Raw genomic sequence first — 27,225 nt, forward strand, 5'->3', positions numbered from 1 at the left:
ACTATACTGGGTGTCATTTAGATTTTTGGAAATCGAGAGCGTTACGCTGGAAGGGAAGATTTTGAACGTTACTAGCGCCTTTATCTTTCGATGGATTTTCAAGATTTATATATCAATCGACTCGGACACTCTCCACCATTTTGCCTATTTCATTGAAACTTGAGATTTTTAACGATAAACTATTGAAAATTTCAATTCTTGTCAAAGCCAGTAAAAATTTCATATGTAACCAATCTCGTGCATTCCTAACACGGACATCAGAATGCGGTATGTCACGGGCCTTCGGGTCTACCGGAAGATTTTTTTTGTGTATAAAAGAAGCAGTGCGTGCCGTGTGCGAGTCATTACAATTTGTGACAGCAGCGCGTACTGGCGTGCTTTTTGCTTGCGCGTTTTTTGTTTCGTTCGTTTGTTCGCTGTGTTCACCTACACAGCGACAGCATGCAGTCACCAGCGGTAGAACTGCCGGTGGGTCTGCGAATATGCATGAAAGAAGTGGGCGCATTTTTTTTTGTCATTCTGTGCTTGATGATGGTCGGATGCAGTGGTGTTGGTTGCGATGGATGCAACCGCCCATCGCATCGCTCATAAACTTAGAGAGATTTGGCCGCTCATCCACGAAAAGTAATTGGTTTCATAATCCACATGATCCCGGGATGGGTACGAGTCATGTCATATGACTGACCATATGTTAAGTTGTGCTTGATACTTAACGACACTAACATTAAACCATGGTTGTACTATTACAGTTCTGATTCTCCAGCAAAAAAGATCAACTACACTGAATAAAATAAAAATTTGATTAAAATAATTATTTTCATTTATTTGCAGAAGGCATGAGCAATTAACGATGCACAATCAGCAATAGTGTTAATATCCATTTTAGATTAGAAAATTTCGCTGTATTACATGTAAATTAGGGTGTCCCAAAAAAATCGATGTTCGAAAAGTCATGGTGCTCAACCCTGAAATGAAAGATATACCTGTCTGGATAATTTTTGTAGAACAAACCGAATTTCTAAAAAATCGTTTAGAGGTCGCGACAGATCGATTTTTGAAAAATGAGCTTTTTTTAGGTCAGGGTCACCCATTCGATTTATATTTTTTTATTTTTCTGTGGATATTTGCCTATATTCTCCATGAATTAGTTTTTAGTATTATACGTGTTTACAGTCAGAAGAACTTTTTAAACAACGAAAAAAGCGCATTTTTTTGACTAATTTTTGTAGTTATTTCATCCTTACACAAAAAATATTTTTTTCTCGTTCAGAACAACTTACATACTACGAAGAGCTATTTATAAGGAGTATTTTCATAAAAAAATATCCAAGACATGTTGTTCTGGGGCTGAGATATTGCAGTTTTAGTAAATAGTCAAAAAGTGTACAAATTCGGTACTTTTTATTTACATGTTATATTCATTCTTTGCCGATCGCTTGAAGCAGCCGGATGTGAATGTCCGTGTCTCCATCGCAGGCAGTTATTTTTTCAAAACAGTGGAGTTTTTTCTCACACAAAAGTGAGTTTTTTATATCCTCCCGCGTCATTCCCACTGTGGATTAAGTGGCTGTCTAAGGCGATTCGTGATCGTCGAAGAAGGTGCACGTGTAGCTAAAGGGTTACGCGTGCATTTCCAAGTGATTTATTTCGGTCTCCATCCAGTCAACAGAGAGGCCGAACGGAGTTTGGAATCAAAACATTAAATAATGTTTCGTTGATGTATTAGCAGTACCTCCTCTATTTTAGTAGGGTTACTGCTCCTTGACTTGTTTCTTATTGTTGTGATTTTTTCAGCAGTTGGCAAAAAAAACAAAGGAATTGATGCTGTATTTCTTTGTTTGGAAAACGGGATATGCTAACCCTCAAAATAGCACATTTTGCCCAAGTTTGAAAAAATTTTAAATAGAATTTTTAAACTTCAAATACTATCATCAATAAGAAATCAATAAAGGCCCTACATTTGCTTGAGTAAATAAGGTCCTAATAGTTAGAAATAAAGCAATTCTAATTACGTATTTAATTATAATTTTTATTTCCAGAAGTTTTGAATAAACAAATTGCTAATAATTCTACGCAGTTTGTCGTTTCCAATATCAATACTATAATCAAACTCCATAGACCCAAAAGTTAGAAGTTAAATATAAATACGCTACGTTTATACAAGTCCTACGTCTACTCGCGGTTAGGTTGAAAACATTACCCATTGCTCGTTTTTTCTTAAAAGGTACCCCTTCAAACTTTTGCATTAATTGAGGTATGTTTTTCGCTGTAACTGAAAATAATCGATATATGAAAAATGGGCCTGAAAACTAACGGAATATATGGCTTTCCATAAATAATTTCTGAAATTTTCATTTACTTTGAATCTTTTCAATTCAAATTAAGTTCATAAATCGAACTACAGAACTTTTTTTTACTATTAAAGGTTTCCGAACGTATTGAAAGGAAGCTTCCGAGCATCTTGAAAGAAGAATTTCGCGTCTCTTCAGAGAGAACCTTCCGAGCATCTTGAAGAAAGACTTCTGAGTCTCTTGAAAGTGGGTTTTCTAGCCATTTGAAAGGAAGCTTCCGAGCATCTAGAAAGGACGCTTCTGAGCTGCTTGAAAGTATGCTTCCAAGCCTCTTAGAAAAAGAATTCCGAGCCCCTTGAAAAGAGGGTTCCGAGTCTCTTGAAAGAAGGCTTCTAAATACCTTCAAAGGAGGCCTCCGAGCGTATTGAAAAAGACTTCTGAGTATCTAGAAAGGACGCTTCTGAGCTGTTTTGTAAATACGAATCCAAGCCTCTTAAAAAAGGATTCCGAGCATCTTGATGGAAGGTTTTCTAGCTCATGAAAGGAGGCTTCCAAGCCTCATGAAAAGAGTCTTCCGAGACTATTGAATGGCGGCTTTTGAGCCCCCTGTGAGAAGGCTTCGGAGTATCTTGAATAAACACTTTTGAGCCTTCCGACCCTCTGAATGGCGGCTTTTAGCCACTTAAAAGAAGGCATTGGAGAATCTTGAATGGACTCTTCTAAGCCTCTTGAAGGGAAGAATCCGAGCCTCGTAAAGGGAGGCTTCAAGCCTTTTGAAAGGAGGCTTCCGAGCCTCTTGAAAGGAAGCTTTTGAGCTTTTCAAAACAGCCCGAGTAGTACACTTGTCTTACACTCATATACGACCAAATCGAGTCACATAAGTGCTGCTACAACCAAAGCAGTAAGATTTGTGCTGTTAGGGAGTCTTCCTATCTTTTGAAAGAGGGCTTCCAAGCCATTTAAAAGGAGGCTTCGGAGTATCTTAAATGAACACTTCCAAGTCTCTTGAAAAAAGAATTCCGAGCCTCTTAAAGGAAGGCTTCGAGCCTTTTGAAAAAAGGTTTCCGAACCACTCGAGAGGAGGCTTCCGAGCCTCTTGGAAGAAACCTTCCAAGCTTTTTAAAGAGAGCCTTCCGAGCCTTTTGGATGGAAGAATGCTTCCAAACCACTTTTAAAAAGGTTTTTGAGGTTGAAATGAGGCTTCGGAGTATCTTGAAAGGACGCTTTTGAGGCTCTCGAGAGTACGGTTCCAAGCCTCTTGAAAGGAGAATTTCGAGCTTCTTTAAAGGAGGGCTTCCGAGCCTCTTGAAAGGAGTCTTCCGAGCCTTTTGAAAAGAGCTTTCCGAGTTTTTAAAAGAAGAAGAAAAAAAAAAACTTTAAAGAAGAAAGTTTCAAAAAAAACTTCCCGGCCTCTAGAAAGAAAGCTTCTAAGCCTCTTGAAAGTATGCTTCCGAGCCTTTTAAAAGATGGCTTTCAAGCCTGGTGAAAAATGCCTTCCGAGCCCCTTGAAAAGATTCTTCCGGGCCTCTTGAAAGAAAATTTCCGAACATCTTAAAATGAGGCTTCCGGGTCACTTGAAATGGGGCTTCCGGGCCTCTTGAAAAAAAAAAGGTTTCTGAACCTTTTAAAAGGAGTCCTCCGAGCTGCTTGGAAGGAGGTTTCCGAGAAGCGTAGAAAGATGCTTCCAATTTTCTTGCAACGAAGCAGCTGAGCTTTTCGGGTAAAAGCCTTCATGTCTCTCAAATGGAGGCTTCTAAATCTGTAGAATCTAGATTTTAGCTAAAAATCATATTCTTAACATATTATTCAACATGCAGTTTTGATCAGGTAGATTGCACAGAAGATTTTTAAAATCTGTTCATTTGAGGTTTTGCCCTCTTGATCTTTTGTCCCACAGCCCTCTATCCATTGTACTGGTTGTAGAGGGCAGGGATTAATAGGCCATGATTTACTGATCGCCATGCATATTATGTACAGGACAAAGTTTTGAAATAAAAAAAATACAAAATTAACAAAACTTTATCAATAAGTTTTGATTGAAATTGTAATTCATCCGCCATTACGCATTTTTGCCCGAGGTACCCTCAGGGGTACATGTACCCCTGGTTGAGAATTGCTGCATTAGGCCAAAACCCATCTGACCGTAAGTCATTTGGCCGAATAGGACATTTATCTGAATAAGACGTCTCACTACTAACTTTGCGCTTCTCACATTTTACAGTAAGAATTGTAAAATGATGAGTGAAAAGTTAGACGTCTCACTTCTCATTCCTCATTTCTCACTGTGAAAAGTGAGAAATGAGTAGTGCGAAGTCTCACTCTTCACTTCGCCATACTCACTTTTTACAGTGAGAAGTGAAAAATAAGGAATTTTTCACTTATTACTGTGAAAAGTGAAAAGCAAGAAGTGAGTAGTAAGACGTCTCACATCACACTTTTCACAGTGAGATGTGAGAAATGAGGAGTGAGAAGTCAGTTGTGAGACGTCTCACTACTCACTTTTCTAGCAGCACACATGTTCCATATAGGTTGTTGCAACTCATATGTGACCGGATTCAGTCACAATCAAGTTGTGGTAACCATTTTTGTCTGACTTGTGCTGCTCGGGTTCTCACTCCACATCTTTCACATCTTACTGTGAAAAGTGAGAAGTTAGACGTTCCACTACTAATTTCGCACTATTCACTTTTCACAGTGAGAAGTATAAGATGAGGAGTGAAAAGTGAAACGACTCACTTCTCACTTCTCACCTCCCATTTCTCACTTACCACATATCACTCCGTAAAGTGAGATGAGCAAAGTTAGAGGGAAGTCACCTCTCTTTTCACTCATCACTTATAAATTCTTACTTCTCACTTTTCACAGAGAGAAGTGAGATGTGAGACGTCAAATCACACATTCGGCCAAACGACCTACTCGGCCGAATTACTTGTTCGGCCAAATAACTCATTCGGCCAAATGACTTTTTCGGCCAAATGGCTATTCGGCCAAATGATCTTTTCGGCTATTTCAGCCAAACAACTTTCGGCCTAGTGGCCTTCGGCCAAATAGCATTCAGCCGAACGGTATTTTTGCAAACGGCCCTTCCCCATTCGGCCGAATGGGCCATTTGTGCCGAATAGATCATTTAGCTGAATAGGTCATTTGGCTGACTAGGTCATTTGGTCGAACAGGTCTTTCGGTCGAATAGATCGTTTGGCCCAGTAAGTTACATCGCCGAATGTCATTTGGCCAAATAGGTCATTCGACGGCTCACTTCTCACTTCTCAATCATCATTTCCTACTTCTTGCGGCGAAAAGTGAGAAATAAGAAGTAATAAATTATGAGTGAGAAGAGAGGCGTCCCCTTCTCACTTTCCACAGTGAGAAGTAATAAGTGAGAAATGAGGAATGAGAAGTTAGAATTGAGACTGTTGAGACTGTCTCATATTTGCACTCCATTTTCGCAGTGAGAGGTAAGAAGTGAGAAGTGAAACATTTCACTGCTCGCTTCGCACTACTCATTTCTCACTGTGAAAAATTAATTTATTGCCTTTTTCCGGTTATTATTATACTACTCAAAGCGAAAGGGAGTAGATTGACGATTCGATTGACACCGCAAGCGAGCGGCAAGTTTGAAATTAATATAAACTGAAGATTAGCAGAGGGACATATGTGAACAAGATATCTCACTTCTTACTTCTAACTCCTTATTACTCACTTTTCATTGTGAAAAGTGGGAAGGGCGAAAAGAGAGGCCTCTCACTCGCTCTTCATTTATCACTTCTCACTATTCGCAGTGGTCCTTTTTTTTTTTCAAACGACAATCAAGGCCAAACGGCGTTCCCGACCAAATGCTCTTTTTGGCGTAACGACTTTTTCTGCCAAATGATCTATTGACCAAATGACCTATTCGGCCAGATGACCTATTCAGCTGTATGACCCTTTCGTCCATATGACGGACTAATGGTCTGTTCGGCCAAATGGTATATTCAGCTAAACAACTTTCAGCCTAGTGGTTTTTGGCCAAATTTCATTCGGCTGTATAGTTTTCGACCAAACGGCCCTGCCCCATACTTAAAATTTCAAAATCATTTTATCGAGACGTATACTCCCTGAAAGTAAAGTTTTTTGCTCCCAAGGGCTCTATGAACCCGAATGGACATGATAGGTTCATATCGTTTCTGTACCAGGCGTAGTTCTCTTGGTAGACCATTCAGTCTGAGCTCCTGGGCCTACGCATGGGCTCTATGAACCTTCTCTGATCACTGAGGACCTATGTAAACATTATCGTCCTCTAGTGGAGCAAATTCCTAACACCTTGTCCAATAACGCAATATATCTAAATAGTCAGGATCTTTAGATCCCGATTCTCAATGTAAATGAATAATGAAGGGTATGGTAGACCAAATCATTTAAACCCAATGTATACTCCTTGAAAGTAAAGTTTCTTGCTACTTCAGCCAGATCCAACAAGTCTAAGTGAATGCTTGCGAGCATGAAGTTTGTATGGGAAAAATCGACTGAATGTATGGGAAAATGCATCCCATCCACTTTATTACCTCTAGGTGGCGCTGTAGTCATCCAATGTCACTTATTAACAGCGCGTAGAATCTCTACATTATTACGAAGAGGCTCCCGAAAATCTCGAGTTATCTTGTCAAACAACAAAAAAGTTATAATATGCAGAATAAAAGTTATAAGTTGAATATAAGTTTAATTAGGGGGAAAGACGGCTTTTGCAGATTTTGTTATATTATTGGCAGGGGGGTTTTTGTCGAACAAATTTTATGAAATTTGGCCACAATGTTCTTTGATATGCAATGAATGTTTAGGCCAAATTTGAGCATAGTCAGACATAAAAACCCCCTGCCAATAATAGAACAAAACCTGCCAAAGCCGTCATTCCCCCTATTTAAATTATCCTGAAAAAGGGATTATCATGGGTTAAAATCTTTCACATGTTGGGCATCATATGCACAAATCGAGTTTTCAAATATGGTATGTCCACTAGAGTCGGATTTTACGTGGGGAATACGTGTATAGGATGCATCAAGTACGTAACGCAAAACTGGTCATTTTAAACATCTTTCTCCCTATGTCACACTTTCTGTATGAATCATACGCCATCCCCATCTGAGCGTTACGTAGTTTATGGATGCTCCCAATTAGTTTTACATGGAATTTCTCAAACATATGCTTTGGAGCACATGAAATAAAAAATACCTATCCAAAGAATGCTTCCCCTTATTGGTACCGATTTCAACCCTTCCACTGAATCTGAGTCAGCTTAATACGTGCACTAGAAATTACTCCCAAGAAGCAACCCAACTTAGGCAAACGATGTTCAAGAAAGGAGCAAGGCGGCACACACGCAGCACATGTTTGGGTGGCATCCCACAGCGAACGGCTGCCAGTCAGTGGACCCATACACGGAGCTATAGGAGACCCATCGGAATGATGCGAAGAAATGATGCTGATTCTGCTCTTCACTTGACCCGGGCGAACTGGCGAAATGCCGCCTCCCGTTTCTCGTGATTATGCTGATGTAGAAGACAAACTGGATTAGGTTAGTACAGTATCTACTAACTATCCTCGCCCCAGCCAACAGAGCCAGCATAGCAGAAACAGATATCAACCTACCTACCTATGTATGCATAATATGCGATAGGGAGCAGCTTGCGCGATGATGTTTCATTTTCCTATCAATCAGATTCACATTACATTAGGTACCTACATCTTGCTTGCGCGGCAAACGAGAGGAAAAGTCCCGTCCGGATGCTGCCGATCGAATGATTGCAAAAGTAGCGGAAATGAGACCTACTATGCACGGGAGCATAATTTTTCATTTTGCGAATCAATTATCTTTAATTGATGAAGTAGAAACTAGGTCAGTGGAAATCGTTCGTTTTTCTTGTTCTTCGTCCTTCATTTAGGTGGGTTTGGCACAATCTCGAACCGGAATCTTATTTTTCATAATGACTGGGAAGAGCCCTTGTTAACCTACTGGAAGGGTCCTGATTATGCAGCGACATTCTCTTATTGTCAGTGACAGGCCTGGAAAAAGTCAATTTTGCGAAAGACTGTTCCGTAAGATCGTTCATTAATACCAACTTATATTTATATCATTAATATGCATAAGAAAGCTTTAACTATATTAGTTGGTAAATGGTTGACATGAATTCACTGAAACTTACATATCAAAAGCCAATCGACCTCGAGCAAGGTAGTGTTAAATTTAAACTTAATACAGGTAATGAACAGTCGAGGTTGCAAGGCGATCTGACCCTGGCAAAGAAAGTTTCTGGCAATTATTCACAAGCTTTAATTCGAATTAAAGACTTATAATCTATATTTAATATTTCTCTTTCGGAACAGTGTTCCTCGTACCGTGTTCGCGAAAGCATGAAATTAAAATAAAAAATATTCCAATTAACGAAATGGTCATTCTAATTGCCTTCCCTATTTAACGTATTTCCGCTAAGTGAGTGTGTGATTCTACTTAACAGCTCATTAACCTTAAATATAACTTAAAAGGAAAAATGTATATCACATATGTACATATAGATGCACACATAAATCCACCATAAACGTTTTTCCTGTTCCACGCCGGGGTAAACCCCCCACCCATACCCTTCATATACCAACATACCAACCTGTTACATTTCCACCGTCTTGGTCGTAGGGATAGCGAGAACCATTTTCGCCACTTGTCGCACTGCTGCTGTTGCCGCTGCCGCCGCCGCAAGAACAGCAAGAGCACGGCATTTTACGATTATTGCTGTTCTATAATTGCGCACTATGACTTCGAGTCGGGTTTCGAAAGCGTGCCACTTTCTCCTCCATACGGAACGCAAACGCTCGCTGATAGTGGGACTCCGACCGCAACACTGTGGGTGCGTATACGATGTTTGCTGGTTTTCGGAATGACGGCGCTGGTTTAATTAATCCTCTCGGTGGTTTGGGTAACTGGAAGAATGTGACAACGATTTCAATGTACGACAACTGTCCAGAATTTCGTACCAACGAACGCCTGTAATGTGAACTACAACAATTCATCTTAGTTTCAATACGCGGAGTTCTAGTACGGTGATGTACGCTGAAGTTTATTGAACATCTACAACTGAGATCTAGCTAAAACTTTAAATTAAGTCATGTATTATGCAACAAGTAGTAATTTTAGAGCGCATATGTTTGTAAAGAAACACTTTTCAAAGCATATTTCTGTCAAACAAGCATATTATGGGAAAATATTCATAAATTTGTATGTAAATAGATTAGTTTTTTCTCCAATTTTCAAAACCGATTTTTTTATTATATATTTTTTTTATTTTATTATTTTTATACTCAAACAACCGCTAATAATACATATGGAAATAATGGAATCCATTCACCTAAAATGCTATTATGAATTCTCTGAGTTTTTGCATTACTCGTATACTAGGTATAAGCAAAGGCTAAAGGATCGCTCCAAACCAGGGATTGAACTTATCATTTCATTATCATTTAGTATTCAGCCAATAACTCATTCCAGAGGCGGAATTCCGAAAACTGTTGTATGGCAGATTTCTAGCGCTAATTCCCCTTTACAACTTTGTCAATGGTACATTGCTCTATGTCTAACATTAACAGAGTGAAACGCTAGTATCATTTTATATACTAAATGATAATAACACTTACTATCATTTAGTATTTTGAGTGATCCTAGCGTTTCACGCTGGTAATATTAGACATAGAGTAATGTACCCTTAGACAAAGTTGTAGAGGGGAATCAGCACTATAAGTCCGCCATACAACACTTTTCGGAATTCCGCCTCTGGAATGAGTTATTGGCTGAATACTAAATGATAATGAAATGATAAGTTCAATCCCTGCTCCAAACCCAATCTTTTTATAGAAGGACTCGGAGGCCCATAGTGTTATATATCAATCGACTCCAACTCCGACTATCCTATTCGCTCGGAACAGGTTGCATTCGACGCGAAATGTGGCCTAGTGTTTCGCTATTGAAAATTGGCATGATCGGCTATTGCGTTCCAGAGTTAATAAAAACAATATTTATTTCTCGCTTTTTCTCAATTTTTTCAAAAATTTCAAAATTTATTTTTTCAAGAACTACTGCAATGCAAATGTACATAATTGAATGTGAATTGGTGAAAATAATTGAATCTATCTCTCTAGAGGGCAATTTTGACCTCTCTTATGGGTTTTACTTGTGGATTATTCTGGGTTTTTGTTTAGGGAAAATATGGCCAATATTATTCTTTCTTCAGGAAAAAAATGTATTTTCAAAGTATTATCAAAAATAATGCAAAAAAAAAATTATTCCAAAATTGTGTATTTCTATTTGAAATGAACGATGCTGGGCAATCTGTGCGACCCAAAAATGACAATCAAAATCTTCCATTGTTGTGAGCATGAGCATGAGCATGATTGACCGCCCACGGTTGCTACTCCGTTATTGCCAGGTCAGCTGTAATTACACAGAGAACCAACAGATGAAGTTTGGGACTAACATCATCTTCAATGTGTAAGAACTGGTGACCCAAAAATAAGCAATACCAGCGCCGGCCGTGTCCGAATGCAGGTCAATTAGGGAATAGGTAGGAAATTGTTGACGTGATACTCGCTTTGATAGAAGCCGACGAGTCATCTGCACTTCCACGAGAGATCACTGGGATGTTGGATATATGGGGTAGGGAGTGTGGCAGGGTTCGTTTTGATAAACGGCATGTCGTGTAGGGGAAGTGGGGGTAGCACGCCCATAGGGGTTAAAACGCGCCACCCCTGAATAAGGTTAAATATCCCCATTTTGATTATTTTCAATAGTCTATACGATAAAGCAAAAAAATGAAAAATATTGCCATTGGATACATATATTTCATGATTTTTCTCTAGTCATACATGAAAAACTCGAAAAAACGATTTATGCGTGTTTTGATGCAATTCTAGCTCGGTGGAATTTAGTCTTTCTGTCGCTGTTATACATTGATAAATTAATAATTGAGCCATGAGCCATGCTGCTTACTCGTGTTCTTTATGTTCCACACGAAATCGTCGTCAAAAATGGTTTTAAAACGATTTTTTGGGCCTTCAAACTTCTGAGGTCGGTGTGGGGCATTACGCCCATGCTCATTTCGTATGACCGAAACAGCTGAAACATTCGGTTAATTGCCTTAATGTAGGCAATTAAAATGTAAATCAGTACGATAAGCACATGCGCGTTTTAACCCATCCACTGGCGCATCTCACCCCGCATGGTTTCAAAATCATTTTTTTCGGGTGCTTTTTAAAAATCAAATTTCTGTGCAATAAAATGGACAATTAGATATCTGTTATCGGTAGTCAGTCGCAGATATGCTGTTCTTCAGTATGCGCTGATGAAAACTGGCTGAAATGGTGGTTTTCATTGATAAAAATGGCATTTTCCTTAACGTGGGCGTCCTACCCCCAGTTCCCCTATAGCGTGTAGTTTGATCGATGAAAACAATACTAATTTCTTTAAATGCCGTACAAAGCAGAACAAATTTTCGGTGATCGGCTGATCATTCTGCTTACCGCACAAAGCAGAATAAAACTATGATGACCGGCCGATCGTTCTGCCTACTGGAGAAAACATGCCTAGACGCGATTTAAACTTTTACTTTCTAATTAGTTTACACACACGCACGAAGCAGAACAACATTTCGGTTACCGGCCGATCGTTCTGCTTACCGCACAGAGCAGAACAAAATTTCGATGACCGGCCGATCGTTCTGCTTACTGAAGAAAACACGTCTGGACGCGATCTCCGATCGATCTACGTCCAATGCAAAACACGAACAAATCTGCACTGCCTCAATCAAAATCTTCCATTGTTGTTCACTAAAATTGTCACAACCACACAAGATTAATGTCAGTTAAATCCTTCAACCTTCCTAACGTGTTCGGGTCAATATGACCCGTATCGCACTTTCAAACTGTAATAACTTTTTAACGCAACAATGTGAACGTCTAAAACTTCTTGAATTTTCCTATTTCGTGGAAAACTATGAAACGTTGACCTACTTTGTACGACGTTCCTGAAGGGCTCCAAAAAACTCACACTTACGGTGTTCGGGGCATATTGACCCGGATTTGACTTGGCAATATCTCAGAAAATTCTCAGCCAAATTCACATTGTTATGTACCCAAAATAATCGTCAGCTCATAAATTTTCCGAAACGCCCACATCTACATCTTGTAATCGTCGGAGGAAGGATATATGGACGGAAGTTTCGTGAGTTTCAAGCAAAAAACGAGAATTCCTCCAACCATGTAGTAATGTCAATACCATTGTACCAACCAATCCTAATTCTTTGCCAAAATCAGTTTCCACATCTGTTATACAATTCCAAGAATCCATCTATGATTCAAATATCAAATTCTATTACTTTGAATATGATAGGCTAAAATCCTTCCTACAAAAACGCTCCAGGAATTTTATCAAAATTGGGCTGCATAATGCCCGTAGTCTAATTGGCAACATCGAAAACTATCGATTGTTAACCATGTCTACATTAGATGTTTTTGCAATTGCTGAAACGTGGCTCAAATCTTCCAACACCAATGAGTTTGCTGAGATTGCGGGATACACTATAGTTAGATCTAATCGACGTAATAAGAAAAAAAGAAGTGGTAGTGTCTCCTTTTATTTAACCTTCTTCGGATATTAGAAAAAACTTACGAATAAGATGTTAGGGTCATATTGACCCAGAAATGTAAATGCTTATAAAACAGTCAAACTATAACCGAATTACAAAGTTTATATACCGTTCGAAAGATAAACTCATCAATTTTATGGCTATGTGGTGATATGCTGGTTCTGGAGACAATGGCCACCGGGAAACGACTTCCACCGGGGCCTTGTCGGTCATATAAGGGGAGCATAGAAATCGCTCCATATATGCCATTCGATCGCTAATTCTTCATAGACTCCCTTAAAACGGTAATGTATGGTCTATGAGAGGGCTTCCGACGAAAGTGGCCACTCCTGGTACATGCAAGGTACCCCCGGGGAACCCGCAGGAGGGGACATTTCCGTTTTAGCACCAAAATATGCCGTGCAGCGGCGCTTTCGTCATGATTTTCCACAAAATAGATGATTATGCGCTCGAAATCGTTAAGTGACCACATTGGCCACTCTTGGAGCCTATGAGGTGCCCCCGGGGAACCCGTAAAAGGGGACATTTCCGTTTTGATACCAAAATATGTCGTGCGACAGCTCTTTCGTCATGATTTTCCACAAAATAGATGATTATGCACTCGAAATCGCTAAGTGACCATATTGGCCACTCTTGGAGCCTATGAGGTGCCCCCGGGGAATCCGTAAAAGGGGACATTTCCGTTTTAACACCAAAATATGTCGTGCGAAAACTCTTTCGTCATGATTTTCCACAAAATAGATGATTATGCGCTCGAAATCGCTAAGTGACCACATTGGCCACTCTTGGAGCCTATGAGGTGCCCCCGGGGAATCCATAGAAGGGGACAATTCCGTTTAAACACCAAAATATGTCGTGCGACAGCTCTTTCGTCATGATTTTCCACAAAATAGATGATTTTGCGCTCGAAATCGCTAAGTGACCACATTGGCCACTCTTGGAGCCTATGAGGTGCCCCCGGGAAACCCGTAAAAGGGTACATTTCCGTTTTGACACCAAAATATGTCGTGTGACAGCTCTTTCGTCATGATTTTCCACAAAATAGATGATTATGCGGTCGAAATCGATAATTGACCACATTGGCCGCTCTTGGAGACTACCAGGGGCCCCCAGGGAACCCGTAGAATGGAATATTTCCGTTTTAACACCGAAATATGCCGAGTGGCGACTCTTTCGGTGTGTTTTCCCACCAAAGAGATGGTTATTCGCTCGAAATCAATAAGTGACCACATTGGCCACTCTTGGAACCTATGAGGTGCCCTTGGGGACCCCGTAGAAAGGGACATTTCCGTTTAACACCGAAATATGACGTGCGGCGGCTCTTTCGTCATGATTTTCCACAGAATAGATTGGCCACTCTTGGAACCTATGAGGTGCCCCCGGGGAACCCGTAGAATGGGACATTTCCGTTTTAGCACCAAAATATGCCGTGCGGCGGCTCTTTCGTCATGATTTTCCACAAAACAGATGATTATGCGCTTGAAATCGATAAGTGACCACATTGACAACGCCTGGAATCTATGAGGGGCCCCCAGGGAACCCGTAGAATGGGACATTTTCGTTTTAACACCGAAATATGCCGTGCGGTGACTCTCTCGGTGTGTTTTCCCATCAAAGAGATGGTTATTCAGCTCGAAATCGATAAGTGACCACATTGGCCACTCTTGGAACCTATGAGGTGCCCCCGGGGAACCCGAAGAAAGGGACATTTCCGTATTAGCAAAAAATTATGCCGTGTGGCGGCTCTTTTGTCATGATTTTCTACAGAATAGATGATTATGCGCTTGAAATCGATAAGTGACCACATTGGCCACTCTTGGAATCAATGAGATGCCCACAGGGAACCCGTAGATGGTGACATTTCCGTTTTTATACCGAAATGAATAAGTGACCACATTTTCCATTTTGGAACCTATGAAGTACCGCCGTGGAGCTCATAGGAGAGGACATTTCCGTGCATACTCTTACTCTTACTTAAAGACATGCCGTGTAGCGGCTCTTTCACTATAATTTTCCATCAAATAGTTGGTTATGCTCTTGAAATCTAATATCAATCCGGGGGAACCCCAGGCCCAGTTTCGGTAATTGTGGAGTGCCGCGAAGAATCCATTGAAAGTGTCTGTGCACACAAAATCTCACTCACTTTTTAGGAACTTTTCCTCAACCGATTTGCTCGCATTAAATAGCATTCGACGCAAAATCCTGCCCTATTGTTTCCTATTGAAAATTGGCCAGATCGGATTATGGGCTCCGAAGCTATGGCCAAAATACTAATTTCAGCACCTGCATGAGAAAATCACTTTTCTGGCACTTATGCTCACCCGATTGGCTTGCAATAAGTTGCGTTCAGCAGGAAATTTTAGAATGCAAATAAACAAATATGAAAAATAAGAGCTATCTACCTATTAGTTTTATATTAGACTTTTCTTATATAGGCACCATCACCACTAGGGACTGAGTGCTAGTAATGGACCCCGTGCGTATAATGGACCCTCTAAACAAATTGAAACAGATTTTACGATAAAGCCGATAAGAAAATCATTCACCTCTAAACAAAAACTAAAAAATAACGCTGGAATCAACGATTTCCTGCAAATTTCCGTTTGATAAAAATGCTTCACATATCAGGGTAATTGTTCCATGCAATTGTTTTGGCTTGGGATACTAAAATTAAGTAATATTAACTAATTTGTTAGAGGGTCCATTACTAGCACACAAGGGGGGTCCATAATAGGCAACAGGAACATGTGGAATTGGAACATGTAAATCAAATGGGGGGACCATAATACGTATGTAAACAAACTCTGTGTTGCGTTTTATGGTCCCGGGGGTGGTCATAATAGGCAATCTGGCTACATTATTTTAAAATAGTTATTTTAGTGGAAAAAAATGAATGTTGCAGCATGCTTTATGTACGAAACGTCTCACAGAAGGAGAAATTTTCTTTTTTATATCAAAATGTTGCGTTTTCATATCATCCACGGCGATGGGTAAAAACCTCAAACTTCTATGAGTCGATATTGAAGGGACCATCGACTAATGGTAATATCGAGATGTGGAATAGAAAATCCTTGGAGAGCTGTTCGAAGGAACCATCACAGTAGCCCAGAAACTATTTTTTAATTTGACTCAGTACTCAATTTCAAATGAAGAACAATTTCAAGCGCATAACCAACTTTTTGAAGACTTGTGGCCAGGGTAGACAATGTGATCTAAATCGATTTCAAACGCATAACCATCTATATGTTGGAAAACATGGAGAGCTGCCGCTAGCGGCACAGTACATTTGATTTAACCATGAAAATGTTCTCTCCTACGGGTTCGCAGGGCACCTCAAAGGTTCCAAGAGTAGACAATATCACTAATCAACTCCAAGCACATGACCATCTGTTTGGTAGAAAATAACAAAGAAAGAGCCACCGCTCGGCATATTTTGGTGTTAAAATGGAAATGTACTCTTCTACGGGCTCCCGGGGGCACCTCATAGGTTCTAAGGGTGGACAATATGTCAATAATCGATTTCGAGGGCACCCATTTGGAGGAAAATCACAAAGAGCCGACGCATGACATATGTTAGTGTAAAAATGGAAATGTCATCTTCTACGTGTTCTCCGAGGGAACCTCATAGATTACAAATGTAACCAATGTGGTCACTTAGCGATTTCGAGCGCACGACAATCTGTTTGGTGGGAAAACACGCCGAAAGAGTCGTCGCACGGCTTATATTGGTGTAAAAATGGAAATGTCCCCTTTTACGGGTTCCCCGAGGGCACCTCATAGGCTCCAAGAGTGGCCAATGTGGTCACTTATCGATTTCGAGCGGATTATCATCTATATTCATCTACGAAAGAGCCGCCGTACGACATATTTTGGTGCTAAAACGGAAATGTCCTCTTTTATGGGTTCCCCGGGGGCACCTCATAGGCTCCAAGAGTGGCCTATTTGGTCAATTATCGATTTCAAGCGCATAATCATTTATTTTGTGGAAAATCATGATGAAAGAGCCGCCGCACGGCATATTGTGGTGCTAAGGCTGTGAACCATTCCACCGATTCGTTTAACTTTTAGTTAAAATTTGACAGTTCGATGGTTATTTCGCCGTGGTTAAAAATAACCCTGCTCCGGAGCATGGTTAGATTTGACAGTTCGATAGTTAAACTTTGTTCGCGAGAAAATTGGCGCCAAATCCATTTCGTTCCGAATAACTATCAATCTGTCAGAACTCAAATGGGTCGGCTTCAGAGTAAAATTTTAACCACGATGGGGAAATAACCATCGAAGTGTCAAACTTTAACTAAAAGTTAAACGAATCGGTGGAATGGTTCACAGCCTAAAACGGAAATGTCCCCTCCTGCGGGTTCCCCGGGGGCACATTGCATGTACCAGGAGTGGCATATGTGCTCACTCCCCTCCAGCGGGTTCCCCGGGGGCACCTTGCATGTACCAGGAGTGGCCAATGTGGTCACTTATCGATTTCAAGCGCATAACCATTTGTTTGGTAGAAAATCATGACGAAAGAGCCGCCGCACGGCATATTTTGGTGCTAAAACGGAAATGTCCTCTTTTACGGGTTCCCCGGGGGCACCTCATAGGCTCCAGGAGTGGCCAATTTTGTCAATTATCGATTTCAAGCGCATAATAATTTATTTTGTGGAAAATCATGACGAAAGAGCCGCCGCACGGCATATTTTGGTGCTAAAACGGAAATGTCCCCTCCTGCGGGCTCCCCGGGGGTACCGTGCATGTACCAGGAGTGGCCACTTTCGTCGGAAGCCCTCTCATAGACCATACATTACCGTTTTAAGGGAGTCTATGAAGAATTAGCGATCGAATGGCATATATGGAGCGATGTTTATGCTCCCCTTATATGACCGATAAGGTCCCCGTGGAAGTCGTTTCCCGGTGGCCATTGTCTCCAGAACCAGCATATCACCACATAGCCACAAAATTGATGAGTTTATCTTTCGATATTTTTCGTAACTTTTTTTGTGGGGTCGTTCCTGTTGCACCTTAAAATACTTTTTTCATCTCAGATGCTTCATTCCCACAAAACATTAAAAGTCAAGAAATTTCAGAACGATCGGATTATCAGGTAGAAAGTTATTCTACTTTGAAGTTTCATTTTGGGTCATATTGACCTCAAAATCGTACTAAGGTTAAAGAAAAATTTGAAGTATTCGGTCATCTTCAAATCTGAAAGTTAGATTGACTCTCTATTCGTTAAATTGAAACACATGAACCTGGTGTGTGGTGTCATATACAAGCCCCCTGATATAAATGTATCCAGCTTAATTCGTATTTTCGCCATTATTCGAATATTATATTCCCAGAATTCGAATAAATGCACGAAATTGATTGAAAATCTGAATTCACTGTCTTTCAAGTTAATTCTTACTTCCCCTACATGCCACATGTCTGGATCCTTTTCCGTCATCGATTTGTTTACTGGAAACTGCACGAAAAGCATCAATAATGTTTATCAATCTTCTCTTAGTGACTTAGATAAGTGATCACGATTTTATTTGTGTCGATTATAAGTATAAACATTCGAAGGCACTCCCAGAAGTTTACTGGGCTCGTGATTACCATAAAATTGATAAAAACTTATTTATATCTGACCTGCGTGATTGTGCTTTTGATCGTATTTTTTGCTGTGCAAATGTAAGCGATAAGCTTCGCTGTTTTAACAAACTTTTCTTCGAAACTCTTAATAGTCATGCCCCTTTAAAGAAGAAAACGGTGAGAGATCCTAGTAATCCATGGATTACTACACGTGTTGAGCGTATTTTCAAAAACCGATGTGATGCGTATGAATGTTCGAAACGAGATAGAAATGATTGTAAGAAATGGAGCTAAACTTCGTAATCTACCTAACCGTGAAGTGAAAACAAACGAAAAGGGAATATTTTTCTTCACAACTTAACATCGATTTTTCGGCTAAGCAATTATGGAAGACTATAAAGCGACTTGGTATTAAACAAACTAGCAGCAATATGGGCGGCGGTGATGTAAGTTGAATAATTATTTTGGGTCACATTGTACTCCTTCTACCTTGCATGAAAACGAAAATGCCGTTGGAGCACCATCAAACTTTTCTTTTGAATGTTTGTCTAATAATGATGTTCTTGCAGAATTCGTGTCTGCAGATTGCGAAGCAGTCGGCAATGACTCAATTCCACTACACATTTTGTTATTAGTTATTAGTTATGTTTATGTGTAACTCTACCGTACATTACCGATATTTTTAACTGCTGTATTACTACTTCTGAGTTCCCCGTAGATTGGAAAATAGCAAGGATTATACCAATAGGTAAAATTGAAAATCCTGCTACCGATAATGACTATCGTCCGATAAGCATAGCTACTATGCGCTCTCTCGAAAGTGTTTGAATCCATTATCTCAAAACAGTTAAATCTTTATCTTACCCGTAATAACTTATTATGCCCTCTGCAATAAGGCTACCGTAAAACATGTAGTACTATCACTGCATTAATGAAAATTGAAAATGATATTAGAGGAGCTCTAGACAGTAAAATGATTACGGTCATCTTTTGGATTTCAGTAAAGCTTTCGACTCAATTAATCATCGTCTACCATGCAAAAAAAAAATACAAGAAAATTTCAAGTTAGATTCATTCTCCGTGAACTAGATAAGGTCTTACTTATCAAATCGAATCCAAAATGTTGATTTTAATTACACTCAATCCGACAGAATTCCCGTATCAAGTGGTGTGCCTCAAGGGTCTATTCTCGGCCCACTACTTTTATCTATGCATATTAATGACCTACCACTAGCCATATCATTCTGTCGATTTCATTTGTATGCCGATGATTGCCAGTTACACATATCTGGCTCGCCTGAACGTATCACTGAGGTTGTAAATCTGATCATTCTGGATCATTCTGGAATCTTGACAGTAGACTAATTGTTCTACCAAGACAACTGGGCTCGGTACAAAGCCAATAGCAACCCATGGTGCCCATACAGGCCCTTAGAGGATTCATACGTCTTAAATCATCACTGGCAAAGTAGACAAAATATGCTCATCTTTTGTAAACAATACCACTAACGCTTGATAAAATGATTGGCCCCAAGCGCCATTTACAGAAGCACATGCAATTTGTTGCTGATGGGAATAAATTCACTAAATGCACTGCTGGTTTTGTTTTTTCGTTTGATTAATCAGGTTTGATTACGAACGGGCGTTACGGACATGCTCATAGCGGATGTATTCCTGGAATCACGCCGTTTGTATACCGTCGGAACACTCACAAAATATACCAGAATGCTCATTGAACATTCTTTAATATCGTTCACGATTTAAAAGTTTTTATACCCGCGAAATAATGGAAAAAACTTACAAACGACCCGAACAGTACAGCTACAGTATAGCTAGCGATTATATTTTTTGCACCAGACCACGTGCATTATTTACGATTTGGATATGTCCAAATCGTATGTTCAAAGTTCTCCAAATCATGCTGAGTTTAGAACACTTGATCTACCATGTCAACTGGGCATAGTATAAAGCCAGCAGCTACCTAAATATGTCCAACCCGGATGTTCTAAGTTCTCCAAATCATTTTGGAGCTCAGACCAATTGATATGCCAAGTCAACTAGGCTCAATTCAAATACAATAGCAACCCATACAGGCCCTAGGCCCTAGATCTCTAAATCATTGTGGAGTTCAGACCAAGCCAACCAGGCTCAATAGCAACCTATGATGTCCATACAGGTCATGAGGCTGATTTACGATCAGGCCATGCACCTGATTTACAATCTAGATATGTTTAAACCGAATGTTCTCCAAATTTCTCAGGAGTATAGACGAATTGGTTTACCAAGTCACGTGGGCACGTTGTATTCGCGGCATTTCTGCAATACCTGACGTACGGCGAACACCTGATCTGTGGTAGAGCCTTCACCTATAAATCCCGCGTGGTACTGCCCTACGAACTATCTTGCAATTGGTATTAGTCGGCGGCATAAAATTTGGGAGAGTACCTTCAGAGTGGCGTTCAGCAATATGGTTGCGCGGTAGTTGCTACAATCCAGCTTATCGCCCTTTTTGTAGATGGGACAAACGACACCTTCCATCCACTCCTGCGGCAGAACCTTATCCTCCCAAACCTTGATAAATATCCATAAATATCCAGTGCAGCGCTCTAGCCAGTGCCTCATCACCGTGTTTAAACCGCTCTCCTGGTAGTTGGTCAACTCCAGGGGCTTTGTTGTTTTTCAGCCGGCCGATCTCCTCCTGAATTTCCTGTAGATTCGGAGCCGGAAGTCGCATGTCCTGCGCGCGTGCTCCTAGGTTCATTTCTATACTTCCACCGTTGTCTGCCACATCGCCATTCAGGTGTTCTTTGTAGTGTTGCCGCCACCTTTGGACCACCTCACGCTCGTTCGTAAAAAGGTTCCTGTTTATGTCCTTACACGTATCGAGCTGTGACACGTGGCCCTTACGCGAACGGTTTAATTCTCATAGAACTTTTGTGCGTTATTAGCGCGGTACAGTTGTTCCGTCTCTTCACGGTCTCGATCTTTCTGCTGGCGCTTTTTCCTCCGAAAAATCAAGTTTTGTCTGTTCCGCGCCCGATTGTATCGTGCCTCGTTCGCCCTCGTGCGGTGTTGCAGCAATCTTGCCCATGCTGGATTCTTCTCCTCAACTAACTGCTCACATTCGCCGTCATACCAGTCGTTTATCTGATCCGAGGGCACCGTGCCTAATGCAGCGGCTGCGGCGTTTTCAATGGCGGATCGAATATCTCTCCAGCTATCTTCAAGAGACGCTGCGCCTATCTGCTCTTCCGTTTGGAGTGCCACTTCCAGCTGCTGCGCGTAGTCTTGGGCTAGTCTACCGTCTTGTAGCCGCCCAATGTTTAGCCGCGGCGGATGACTCGGACGCGTGTTGTACACCGTCGAGAGTTTTGAGCGCAGACATACTGCAACGAGGTAGTGGTCGGATTCAATATTCGCACTACTGCGAGGTGAACCGACCCAGGGCCGAAAACCTCATTAATAAAGATAATAATAATATTCGCACTGCGGTAAGTGCGTACGTTCGTGATGTCGGAGAAGAATTTACCGTCGATTAGAACGTGGTCGATTTGGTTTTCCGTTCCTTGATTAGGTGATTTCCATGTGGCCTTGTGGATATTCTTGCGGGGGAAGAAAGTGCTTCGGACTACCATTCCGCGGGAGGCTGCAAAGTTTATGCATCGTTGGCCGTTGTCGTTCGATACGGTATGCAGACTGTCCGGTCCGATGACCAGTCTATACATTTCCTCCCTTCCTACCTGAGCGTTCATGTCACCGATGACGATTTTGACATCCCGCAGTGGGCATCCATCGTATGTCTGCTCCAGCTATGTCTAGAACGCTTCTTTCTCGTCGGCGGGTCTCCCTTCGTGTGGGCAGTGCACGTTGATGATGCTATATTTGAAGAAACTGCTTTTTTTTTAGCTTGAACATCCTTGCGTTGATTGGTTGCCACCCAATCACGCGTTGGCGCATCTTGCCCAGCACTATGAAGCCGGTTCCCAGCTCGCTTTGGTAGAAGGTCCACGCTCGATGCCCGCTTTTCCACACTTTCTGTCCTGTCCAGCAGATTTCCTACAGCGCTACGACGTCGAAGTTGCGGGGATGTAAGTCATCGTAGATTATCCTGCCGCAACCTGCGAAGCCTAGCGACTTGCAGTTCCATGTTCCAAGCTTCCAATCGTGATCCTTTATTCGTCGCCTAGGTTGTTGCCGATTGTATCGAGCCGTATTATCTTCTATGTCGTTCGTAATGGTTGTTTTTAAAGGCCGCTTATTGGGGCTGCGCAAACCTCCTGTCTCGTCGGAGGGCCGTCGTGTCAGGGCTGTTTAGCGTCCCACCTAACACCAGGACTTGGGCTTGTGCGCGTTGAGCGGCACACGGTCGCTTTGGCGGAGACTACTTGCGGATACATGCAGCTTTTAATAGAGGTTTAACAGGGCCCACTGTCAAACCCCACCACATCCTAGGTAGGCACCACAACTCGAAGATGGCCTGGGGAGGGATCGTCAAGCCATTGGACATAGTCCCTGCTGCCCGTGCAGGGCGTTCGTAATGGTTATTAGACTGGCCCAGCTTAGTATGGGGATAAAAAAAGTTGTCGAATTGCCGTAGGATTGTGTCTTTTGGTGAGAAAAGCAATCTCTCAAAATTTCAGCTCGACCGCTTGTTGCATAAGCTGGCGCATTTGATTTGAGGTTTGTATGGGGATTCCAGTCAAAATGTATAGGAAAATACACCTCCGTCACTCATTTGATCTGTAAATTTGTTATGATTGCTCGATTGGGCTCCGAATTGCAAAAAGGGCAGTTGGTATGCTACAGAATAATTTCACAGAACATTGTACGATGATTAAATGAACTTTTACTTAGCTTTCGGCTGATTTATTAGGAGCTGGATTGTGTAATTTTGGATTTATTGATCGAATCGCATCAGCCGAAAACTATATAAAAGTTCATTTGATCATCGTACAATGTTCTGTGAAATCGTTCTGTAACATACCAACTGTCCTTTTTGCAATTCTGAGCTCAATCGAGCAATCAGAACAAATTTCCAGATCAAATGAGTAACGGAGGTGTATTTTCCTATACATTTTGACTGGAATTCCCATCAAATGCGCCAGCTTATGCAACAAGCGATCGAGCTGAAATTTTGAGAGATTGATTTTCTCACCAAAAGACACAATCCTGGGGGGTGCCCCGTGGAATCCGACAACTTTTTGTTTCCTGGGCCAGTCTAATAGTTATTTTTAAAGGCGGCTTATTGGGCCTGCGCAAGCCTCCTGTCTCGTCGGAGGGCCGCGCCGTGGTGTCAGGTATGTTAAGGGTCCCTCCTAACACCAGGACTAGGGAGCTGCACGCAGGACGAAACGTAATCGTAGAAAGTTGAATAGCGTGCTCGTCTGATATCCATCCGAATCGTGAATGTTTAATGAACCATTTCATAGGAAGCAGTTTATGTTATCGCCGGGATGATCCCAATCTGCATAGCTCGAGCAGCGGATGTCGATTGCTACCAACGGAGAGGAACCAGTAATGTGAGGATCACAGTGAGACTGGGCTCTATGATCAGGTGGCAGCAGGACTGGGACAATGTGGAAGGTGGAAGGTGGACCGGCTCATCCCCAATGTATCGACGTGGGTGAGTAGGAAGCATAGAGAGCCGCCGGTAGTCGGGGCACCATCAGTACGAAAGTATCCTTCGCCGGAGCTGGTGGACCACTCTCGATGCCGGGGGAGTCAGGAAGTTCGTGCACGACCGCCAAGGGATCGAGACAACGTAGTAGTGGATCTCAGCCAGTCAGACGGCGAACTAGCCGTTATTGAGGAAGAAGTGCATGAACAATAGTCGCAGCATCCCGTGATCTCGAGGGGGGGGAGTGTCAAGGCAAGGAGGATAAAGGACCCGGATTTCACCTTCTGTGTTTCCGGGAGGTACATTTTTAGCAGGCCGGGCAGGAGCCCAGCCCTGTTCGCCTTCGAGCATTGTGTGGTGCTCAGGTGTCTGTCCCGTTCCTGTCGGCATTCCCCTGATGTATTGCTTAATTGCGGGCCGGGGGTACGGACTGGCGAAAGGGTTTTGGTTTTAGTGGGTCGGGTAAAAGTTACATGACATACCCACCCCACACTACCTGAGTTACCTCCTCAGGTGTCTGGTTGCAGATTTCCGTTTACCCTTGCTCAAGAAAAAAAAATAAAAAAAAGGATTCTGTCGCGTAGATTTTTGATGGCCTACAACCCTCGTAAAAAAACACGCGAGGACGGACAGTCATTTGCTCAGTGCGTCGAGGCTGTGTCGATCGGTATATAACACTATGAGTCTCCGAGCCTTCTGATAAAAGTTCGTTTTTGGAGTGAAATGATAGCCTTTCGGTTCAACTTTGTTATACCTACGAGAAGGGAAAAATTATGAAATTACTACGAACCATGTATAGCATTTGAGTAGCTATTAATAACATTTCATTTTAAATGAAAAGCAATTAATCTATAAACATGTAAGTTGTAAGTCGATAATAAATTGAAAGTGCATGGATTAACAAATGCAAAAATATATACACAAGAACTATTCTCTGCTGCATTCTGATTAAACTGATGCGAATGTCTCAACTCACAATTGAACAGAAATCTTCGATAGACGGTCACCAAGTTATCTTAAGTCATGACCTATGCCGTGCATGTAAACAAGATGACTTCATTTGTAGCAACGAAAACGGGAACGTTTGACCTTCTTGTCGCTCGCATTTGGTACACACTTAGTACGAGTTTGGTTGTCTTCGGTTTTGTTGTCACACATTTCCAGCTATACTAACACTAACTTTTCAACTGGTAGCCCTCGTAAGTAGCACGCAACGATACACGTGAAGTTTGGTTTACCCAAACAAAATACGCCTCAAGCGCTGTTCTAACGGTTTGCGATCCAAATGGAGCAGGTGCTACGGGAAAATTCTTCACTGACACAGATATTTAGCACCAACGCGCGCCCGGTTTCGATTGCGGCGCAATCAACCTATACGGGATAACAACTCGAAACGAATCGAAAAAGTAAAAACTTCCGAGGTCACCATGCCAAACAAGAAACGCCACCCGAGAGTGATGACGAAGGCCGGTGAGAGCCCACCAAGCATCCGATTAGATAATGCAGGTACGGTTGACTGAAGGTGGAGTGAAATTTTCTGCTTGGAAGCTGCGCGATCCATGCGCGGGAGCGCTCTTGGTCTGCTCCGCGGATTATTGGTGGCCAAGATCGCGAGAGTATGGCGTTTCTGTTTACGTCGACGCGCACGACGACGGGAGCAAAACCCATCACGCGGAAGATCGTGAGAGAATCCGCACGCGAGCTGAATGATTGCTCTTGGTTCAGACATACGTGTGATGAGGCGATATCACTTTGAATGTGTCTTGAATAGTTTAAAAACACGTTTTACGGTTGGCTTCACTGATGGTGAATGGAATTAGTAAGAATATTAAATGTAATATAACCATTTTTATATAACTTGGTTTAATATTCTGATCGAACATTGAATAAAGTAACCTTGTGATTATAAACATTCTCAAATTGAATTGAATTAATTAAGTCATTAATTGTTTGTCATGTTTTAGTAGGGAATGCTTATATCCTATACGCATCGTTACTCTTAGAATCATCACATCCATTGTGTCGTTAATTGAGATTCACCTAAATCCAAATAGAGATCTACATATTCGTTTAAGTTTTTTGTTGCAAGCTAAGCCAAACCTATTTGAAAATTGCAATTTTCTTACAAGTTTAGCTAGCAGTGCTAAATTACAGGGACCTTCCGTAGCTCATCAGTAAGACGAGCGTATGTAAAGTAACCCAAGCTGAAGCAGGTTTGGTTCGAATTCCAAATTTTCCTGGGCCCGAGCTGGTCTATTAAATTTTTATGTGGGAACTTTTTTGTCTTCAAAGAGTAGATTTTTTTGTTTGACTGTCTGAGCATGAAAATGTACTGGCTACTGGCTATGATAAAGCATTCCACAGGGAATCCAGTTCCATTTGTTAAATATTAGGTTTCATAGTATGGAAAAGCGTTTGCACGTTTTTGTTGCTTAACCAAGCGTTTTGATGAAATGTAATTGAACGGTAATTGAAACTATCCTAGGGCAGCCTAGGGCTGCAAATATAATTATAAAGGCAATAATAATGATAACTGAAATAAAGTATGTATAATAAGAAGGTAAGAGGCGCGGCTAAAAAGCAAGACCATGCTGAGGGTGGCTGGGTTCGATTCCCAGTACCGGTCTGGGAAATTTTCGGATTGGAAATTGTCTCGATTTCCCTGGGCATAAAAGTATTATCGTGTTAGCCTCATGATATACGAATGCAAAAATGGCAACTTGATTAAGAAACTTCGCAGTTAATAACTGTGGAAGTGCTTAATGAACCTTAAGCTACGAGGCGGCGATGTAATGCCAATAAGAAGAAGATAAGGAGAAGGCAGCCCCCTATCTTACCGCCTGCTTGCGTTCACTACTGTGCTGTATTCAATCCGCATTACTTGGTTTTTAATTCATGGCTAGCATCTGTAGATTTTTTTGTGATGTACAAAAAATCAAGTCATATGGTTTAAACGCGGCCGCGGGAGAAGCCACTTTTGGAGACACTCTTCCAAATACCCCTGTCCAGTCAAGTTGCCTGTGGTAACCAAAGGTATATTTCGCTTCCCGCAAGTACAAATCGCATGCCAAATCAAGAACTGCTTGGCTTACTT

General features: G+C 41.5%; 1 protein-coding gene across 10 annotated transcripts in view; it reads right to left on the bottom strand.

Moving 5' to 3' along the window:
- The window catches only part of LOC134226350 (uncharacterized), a 34,893-nt gene extending 9,228 nt beyond the window's left edge, over positions 1 to 25,665 (bottom strand). For 2 of the 10 annotated variants that reach the window (XM_062707076.1, XM_062707070.1), the window contains exons 1-2: positions 25,108 to 25,660; positions 8,927 to 9,239 (exon numbers count right to left, since the gene is read on the bottom strand). In XM_062707076.1, the coding sequence (XP_062563060.1) occupies positions 8,927 to 9,038 (112 nt within the window). In that variant the 5' untranslated portion in view covers positions 9,039 to 9,239; positions 25,108 to 25,660. Of the gene's footprint in view, positions 1 to 8,926; positions 9,316 to 25,107 lie in introns of all 10 variants that reach the window. The other 8 variants (XM_062707080.1, XM_062707079.1, XM_062707078.1 and 5 more) reach the window with 8 other exon arrangements.
- Positions 25,666 to 27,225: the final 1,560 nt, after the last annotated feature.

Source organism: Armigeres subalbatus, chromosome 3 (assembly GCF_024139115.2).
Source record: "Armigeres subalbatus isolate Guangzhou_Male chromosome 3, GZ_Asu_2, whole genome shotgun sequence".
Classification (NCBI taxonomy): domain Eukaryota; kingdom Metazoa; phylum Arthropoda; class Insecta; order Diptera; family Culicidae; genus Armigeres; species Armigeres subalbatus.